General features: G+C 42.3%; 1 protein-coding gene across 1 annotated transcript; it reads left to right on the top strand.

Moving 5' to 3' along the window:
* Positions 1 to 614: 614 nt before the first annotated feature.
* On the top strand, positions 615 to 6,808 carry LOC142652497 (fatty acid-binding protein, adipocyte-like). Its single transcript, XM_075828143.1, has 4 exons — positions 615 to 815; positions 3,930 to 4,102; positions 5,612 to 5,713; positions 6,605 to 6,808. Exons 1-4 carry the CDS (start codon positions 737 to 739, stop codon positions 6,653 to 6,655), a joined length of 405 nt encoding a protein of 134 aa, XP_075684258.1. The 5' UTR covers positions 615 to 736; the 3' UTR covers positions 6,656 to 6,808.
* The last annotated feature ends 1,170 nt before the right edge of the window (positions 6,809 to 7,978 follow it).

The raw sequence follows: 7,978 nt of genomic DNA, 5'->3' as shown, positions 1-7,978 counted from the left end.
GTGATATTGCCCTAAAGAGAACAATGGTAGAAAACACTTGTATTCGCCATAAAAATAACGGTATGTTCACACAGAGTGTTTTCTGCCGTTTTTTGGGCCGTAAACGCCTCCAAATATCTTCCCATTGAAATCAATGGGAAAAACGGCATTCTGTGTAGCTCAGCACTAAATATATGATCATCACCCACCACATATACTAAATGTAAAGTCATATTTGATAATATTAGTATTACTAAACACCATATTTTTGTGTACGTCTCAGCTACTACGCATTATTCCACATTGCAAACTCTAGAATGCAACATTTGATAGTGACTGAAAATCCTGAATATCCTGATATGAAATGGTTAATGAATAAGCTACTGTTAGCCCAGGGCGCTACGGTTAAATACAACATCAAGACCAGTTTTCTCAGTGAAAGCGAAAAATTTAATATTTAAGACACCTTTTTTAGGGTAGACCGAGTCTGGGCGTGGATCAAAGTACACGATGGGAAATGGCTGTACTAACAAGTCTTTTCTTGTTTAAACAGTAAAGGAGGGAAGTTGTGTAGTAAATCAGAGCACAAGTGCTGAATCAGCTGGATGGAGGGAGTTCTCACCCAGCTGAATGACTGGTATGACATCACCGCAGCTCAGCCCCTCGCTATAAAGGCTCATGGTCTCCTCAGTCCTTCTCACTGTCTCTAGTAAACGTCTTCTGTTCTACTGGTAGCTGCTTCCCATACACCGCCATAATGTGTGATGAATTGCTGGGCACATGGAAACTCATTGAGAACAACAGCGATGATTTCAACAAATACATGGAGGCAGTTGGTAAGTAAATGGTCTCTAATAAGTGACATATGGTAGTGCGGGGTTTTAGGCTTGTAGCTGTGTGAATACTGGCTTTAAGGTGTTGTAGATATCAATGGGGCAGATTTATTGGTATTTTCACACCTGGCAGATTTGTTGTAGAAATTTGTGGGACTGTCCAATACATCTGAATGGGTTTTGTAAAAAATTCTATGCATGTGCTACAGAAACAACCCAATTCTGTATGGAAGAGACATAGTTGCTGGAACTCCTGCCATGTGTGAACATGACCTATCAGTGGTGAAGAACTCCTGGTGATGTGTAAAAATGTTAATGAGTAATGTGAGACAGAAAATGTTACTAAGGCTTGTGATCTACTATATAATACAGGTATAAGGCCTCCTTCACATGCAGAATTCTGGTAATAGAAACCGCATAAAAAAAAAAATGCTCAAAGTAAAAGTATCTTAGTTATTCCCCCCCCCCCCCCCCCCTGCATTTGAGGGGTGGTGGGACATTTACCACAATTCTCAAACACCACAAGCCACATTGCAGTTGTGTGCAGTGAATCTACTACTTTAGATGCCATGCAAACTGCTGTGTATCCAGCCTAAAGTTACTCCTACACTTGCTCTGTGTTATAAGTTAGATGTTGATAAATGTGGTGTGAGTTACACCCTGGCAGTCCCTATAGACTGACAAAACTCCAGCGGGCATTTAGAGGACTCTTACTCTGGTTATTATAACTGACATATCCACAAATCTGCTTCTGTTTTTGTAGTGAAGCTCGGAGATGGAGCCACTTTCATGCTCTTATGGAATTTCATAACTAGCGAAGTCCTAATGGGTTTCTCAGAATTGCTCTCCTCTAATATCAGGAATTTCAAGTGGTCCCAGAATTCAGATGTCCCTTTTTTTTTTTTCAAGGGCATTTCCCAGCTGCCTGTCAATGCTTTATTGTGCTGGGACTTAACCTTGTATGACTGTGGACTCTTTATCAGACTGCACTGCTTGTAAAGGGAGGGGTTGTGATAATTGCTTTTCAATTCCTTAAACACTAAAATGGTTCTAAACCTGATCTCTTGGAAGGTTAATAATGTGGCTAATGCCTGAAAGATCAGTCCTATTTTGTGCAATTAGGCTTGCGTTCTGACCATATAAATTATGGTGTCTTATTTCTACTTCCAAGTCCTCGTGCAAAAAGCTGTAGCCATGTGCACGGTCCATGATTATGGCCGGACTGTCCTGCAGGCTGTGCTCCCATTATAAAGTATAGGAGCACCTCTCGTAAATTCAAGAAATGGGACATCCTATTTTTTTATTTTTTTTTACTTTTTATTTTTGCAGGTCATCTCTGACCCGGACACCTTCCTGTAAAAATAGAGAGGTGTCCGTGGGCCATAGAAATGAATGGATCAGTGTTATCCACAATTACGGAGGCCTCACTTAGATTCAAATTAAACTTCTGCGTCAGAGTAGATCTTGAGTTATAGTTGTCATACCTAGAACCTACTATTTTTTTTTTTACTTAATCTTGGTTTAAATGTCCGTCAGCAGACACCAACTGAAATGCCAAAGGTGGAAAGTTTCTTTCCCCTACAACATGTTTTGGGTGCTCACTGCTGGGTCTCAATCCTAATTCAGGATACTTGCCCTGGAAAATCTGGTCATGGTAGCGGACTTCTACAAGGAAATGTTTGTTCAGTAAAATTAAACAAATGTGTGTGGTTGTGGAGATTCTCCTGTATTCCTTTCTCTGTTGCAGTGATTATTAGTTTGATAATATTGTATGTTGTAATGCAATCTGGAAACCTTGTGTTTTTATTTTATATTTTTTTAAGCAAAACTACGTTACCCTCCCTCTACAAGTGGCAATGTATGGGCAGAATTACGTAGAATGCTGTGTGGGGGATAATTGTCGATACGGTCTATCACAAAAATGTCACGGCTCTTATAAAACAGAAGCTGTGACTGTGAACAGCACCTTTAGTGAGTGGCATTTTGCTGCCCCTTCATTGTTCCCTATGGTGAATCTGGTCTTGTAACTTCTGTAGTGTATCCTCTACATGTCTGTACTGATGCGCACTTTATGTATGCGGCTGTCTCGATATGAAGAAATGCCTCGATGTTGCAATGACTTAATCTCCTCTGATAAAGGTCACTCTACAGCTCTGCACTCCACCCTTGGATCCACCCTTGTTTTTTTTTCTTTTAACCAAACACCGTGGTGGCAGATAAGTTAGCCTTCCCTTAGGACACAGATTAAATTTGCCTCTAAATGCCCTAATCCTTGATTGTTGATGCCACCCCCTCCCCCTATTGGGGATCCATTTTCAAAACCTATTGGTGGGTAAGGGAATCTGAATGACTAAGCTAAACTTGCATAATGTGCACAAGACCGCTTTATCTACAACTGTTTTTTTTAAAGTTTCTTTTAGCCATCTGACTGCCTTAAGAACCCATTCAACATCCCAAAATCTAGTTGTGGGGGGGGGGGGGGCTGATGGGGTGACAGAGGGGGCCTCCCGCCTCTAACTGCCTAGATGTTGCAGTCAATGGCATCTAAGTGGTTAAATGGCTGGGGTCAGTTATCTCCATTCCTGGCTGTTGGAGCAGGGTGTTGGCTGTCATATACAGCTTACACCTGCAGTGTGGGGGAGAACAATGGATGTTGGGAAGGGGGTTAATGCGGATGACAGTCTGATTTTAGACGTGCCCTGCCATGGGACCATAACCCCTCCTTAGGGGTTTTTATTATAATGGCTTATTACAGGAAGCACTCAAGTAGCATTCCCTTCCCCTGAATGCTTTTATCTTGTGGGGCACAATCTGAGAAGAGGTTGCCCAAGCTCTCAACATGGAGATTGGTTTTTGAGCACACAGGGCCGAAATGACCCCAAGTTATGTCCTAGCCAGAATGCTTAGTGATTGTTTTTAAAAAAAAAAAAATACAACCTTCCAGACTGTTAAATCTGCCCATTTTAAGATTTCTGATTGTATAGCTGTTAAATACTTTACTATCTGCCAATTTTCTATATATAAATCTGCAATGCTGCCCACCCGTGTAAAGGAGTTTTTGTTCTGGTGTAAGTACAAATCTTGTTATAACATACAAAACCTCTTCCCTTCCTCCAGATGTGCCATTTCTCACCCGCAAAGCTGCTTGTACTTTGAAGCCTGACGTGACTATCTGTAAAAATGGGGATGAGTGGACTATAAAAACATCAAGCACCTTTAAGAACACAGAGCTGAGCTTTAAGTTAGGCGAGGAGTTTGATGAAACCACTGCAGATGGCAGGAAGGTCAAGGTGAGGACTAGTTTTAGCTTGGTGTGTAAAATTTGAGAAGATTCTATGAAATGTGTGTATCTTGACTACTGTGTTAGGGCCTTATTCCTTTTGCATACTGAGAAACAGTCATTAGACCCAGAGCCCTCTTGTGGCCTTGCCAGCCAATGTATGGTGATGCCAGGGTCATAGCCAAAGGCTCATGGGCCCAGGTGCAAGAATTCAGCTTGGAGGGGGGGGGGGCGTCCTACCCTTGCCCAACAGCCCCCATAGTATAATGCCTCATACAATATAATGCTTCCTGTTTCAGACCCACAGTATAATGCCCCCATGTCTGCTCCCCATACAGTATAATACCCCATATGTGCATAATAGAAAAATAACAATTACTTACCTAACCCCTTTTCCCATGCCAGGTGTGGGGATCCTTCACCGCCTCCGGTGTGTGCTATGAGTGACTCGGCGCAATGTCACTAAATCGCGTCTACCTGCATTGAGCCGCTTGGGGTACAGTGAATGCTGGAGCAAGGAGACAGCTCCTTGCTCCAGCATTGAATGGAACCGAGACCTCTGTGAATGACTCGCGACCCCCAAGGGGGACACGACCTACAGTTTGTAATGTATTGTGCAGTTTGCAGTGGAGAGGGGGGCCTGTAATTTAACGGGCTCCACCGCAAACAGTCAACACCATACAATACAGACTCTGCACTGGCTGGAAGACGTGTCACGGTCACATGGTACACTAAGTGTACCATGTGACCATAACCAGGAAGTGCCGGCTTCACAGCACCGATTTATTTAACCAGCATGCTGTATGGCAACGGGGGCCCCCCAGGCTTAGGGGCCCGGTCGCAACTGCTGTGACCCCCCCCCTCCCCCTATAGTTACGCTGCTGCCTGGGCCTAATCAGTGGTTGTCAATGATAAAATTTACAATATTGCTAATTTCTTCTCCTGAGTCAAGAACAATAAATCAAGCATGCCCGAAGTAAACTATGATGCTAAATCAGACATTTCTGCAGCCAGAGACCAGTGCCATAGGAAAGTTCAGAATATGAATGCTCCTGTCAAAATCCCTCCCCAGCCACGCCTTACCAATGAGACCTGCCTCAGTTTGAGTGGTACTGTTGTAGACACCGTGCCCAGGTGTGCTCTAGGGCCAGCTGTGGTGTCAAAACGTCGTCTTACATTTACAGGGAGCAATCTGCTTCTGACCTACTTGTAACCCTGTGTGTTATGAAATGGCTGGAGGACTGAACCCACTTGTATGTTCACTGAGACCCTCTAAGCACCAGATGTGAATACAAGATGTGTTGGATCCATTTTGACATGGGAATGGCAATAGCAATATAATTGGTGGAAAAATATTGCTTTTAAAACCTTGCGCCTGCTCCCTGGACTAGTGAAGAACCAATAGAGTAGACCAGGAATGTGAATAAGGCTGGCTTCGTGTGTATGTGTGTCTGTATATTTATTTTTATTTTTTTTCTCCTACTAATTGAAATTTACGTTTTTGTTTTCTATGCTACAGTCAATCATTACTCTTGAGAATGGGTCATTGATACAAAAGCAAACGTGGGATGGCAAAGAGTCTACGATTAATAGAGAAGTGAAAGATAAGCGCATGATCACAGTAAGTTCAGGAATCTGTAATGAGAATGTTTTCAAAGTAGATCGGTCCAAAGTGTCAATTACCACTTTCTAACATTTTGAATGGTTATGGATTGAGGCATCAGATTATTTAGTTTTCCCCCAAGCTGAGTGGCCCATAATCCTCAATGTGCAGGGATAATGTCCTGTGCAGTTACATTGATATGTCTATAGGTCCAGTTCTATGTATACTGTAGATTCTCAACAACTGCATGGTATTGAGGTCTGAGACATGAACCTTCGTTCTGCACACCTTCCACTTAGTCCCGATAAGTTGTGTAAACTCTCTGAAGTCTTTGTAAGGATAAAGAAGTTTATTTTGCTAATGTAATGTTTTTTTGATCTTAATGGTCTTGGTCTTTGAAAAGGTTGTTCAACTGCTCCTTAGAACGCTTTTATTCTAAAGTTTTTCATGGTCAAAATTCCTGCAATCTTCTCTCATGCATCTGATCAGATGTTAGGCTGGGATTACACACATTTTTGATGCAGTTTTTTGACACGAAGCCAGAAATGCATCAAACTAAAAAAGGTGTGTAAAATATATATATATATATAATTTCTTTTTTTTTTTTTTTTTTTTTTTCCTCTTTGTATCCACTCCTGTGCATTAAACTGCATCAAAACTGATCCTGGCCTTAGTCAGCTTTATGATATAACTGGAAATAATCATGTCATCTGCATTGTAAGGGTTCAGTCCTACCTAGTATCGGCTAAAATCCAACCCACCTGTGGTAGCCAATGGCTACCTGACTTTACCGGGGATTAACAGCAGAATTGTGGGACTCTACCCTAAGGAATTGCTGCTTCAATACTTAGTCCCTTGTAATAGTGTTTCATTAATTTTTATTTAAAACTTTCCTTATGGTTTTCCTAGACTTGCGTTTTCAAAGATGTGAAGTGCACTCGTATCTACGACCGAAAATGAGACCTTCAGTCAAGTGATGTAGAACAAGTTATGTAAAAAAAAAAAAAAAGCTCAGTTCAATGAGCATTACACTGGTTTTGAGCAAGTCGGCATCAAAAGCTTATTTGTGACATGTGGTGGTCTGTATATACATTAAAGCTTTTGGTTTCCAAATTCTTGTGGCATGTTTGTTTGGTAGTCAACCCCCCCCCCCCATACTTACCCATAAGTCTGTGATCCTCCCTCCAGCACAGCCCCTGGGATGACTTCACCTCATGTGACAGCTGCAGCCAATCACAGGCTGTAGCGGCAGGCACATGGGATGAAATGACATCCCAAGAGGCTGGCTGGGATGTCTGAGGGCCAGCCTCCTGGAATGACTCCATCCCATGTGACCGCAGCTGCAGCCAACGACAGGCTGCTGAAGTCTCCTGGGATGACATCATCCCAGGAGGCCGGCTAAGTGCTGCAGTTCTCCGCAGCAGATACTCCAGGCAAAACTGCACCAGTGTGCTTTTTCGCCAGAATTCCCAGCGGTGCACAGGGCAGATGTGCTTTTATGCAGCATATCAGCCCAGTGTGAACTCTGCCTTATAGCCTTGTAACAGCAGCTTCAATATTGTCCTATGATTGACTTTTGTAGCGTGCTATGCGAAAATCCCAGCAGGGAGCGGTAAGAGAAACCAAACAATTTACTTGCGCATCACATGCAATCTCATACAGCTATATATATATATATATATATATATATATATGCACAACTGTCAGGCATTCCTAATTATTGCTAGGATCAGGCGACCAGTCTGCTTAGCCCAACTGTTCTCTTGACATGTTACAACTCTACTTACGATTTAAACCTAATGTCAACTTATTACTTTGTTATATTGGATGGAGGGGACAAACGTGGCTGATCCTGTCTGTCCCACTATGTTAGACAGAAGGTATATTCTACTTAATGGATTTGAAGTCTTTACTCTAAGATCTAAGTTTTGATAATAAACGTGTCTTCTAAATTACACTGGTTGACTGGAGGTAAAACACTGAGCAAAAATATTGGGTCATCTTAATCATTGAATTCAGATGTTTCATTCAGTCCCACTGCCACGGGGGTAAAAAAATAAATCCAGCAGCTAGCCATGCCGTTGCCTCTAAAAACATTTGTGCAAGAATGGGTCGATAAAGAGCTCACTGAATTCCAGTGTGGTATTGTAATAAGTTGCAACAAGGGAGTCCATGACATGTCTTTCCTCCTAGAATTTCCACTATCAACTGAGGGGTATTACTGCAGAGTGGAAGCGTTTAGGAACCAGACTCAGCCAGAGCGGTAGACCTCTTAGGGTATGT

This window comes from Rhinoderma darwinii, chromosome 5 (assembly GCF_050947455.1).
Source record: "Rhinoderma darwinii isolate aRhiDar2 chromosome 5, aRhiDar2.hap1, whole genome shotgun sequence".
Lineage (NCBI taxonomy): Eukaryota > Metazoa > Chordata > Amphibia > Anura > Rhinodermatidae > Rhinoderma > Rhinoderma darwinii.
This window is presented reverse-complemented; position numbering and strand designations above follow the sequence as displayed.

Bases quoted from the DNA above. Each gene is read 5' to 3' on its own strand.
- LOC142652497 (XM_075828143.1), top strand. From the start codon at position 737: ATGTGTGATGAATTGCTGGGCACATGGAAACTCATTGAGAACAACAGC. The intron at 816-3,929 runs GTAAGTAAATGG...CCCTTCCTCCAG, and splicing joins CAAATACATGGAGGCAGTTG to ATGTGCCATTTCTCACCCGC. The intron at 4,103-5,611 runs GTGAGGACTAGT...TCTATGCTACAG, and splicing joins CAGATGGCAGGAAGGTCAAG to TCAATCATTACTCTTGAGAA.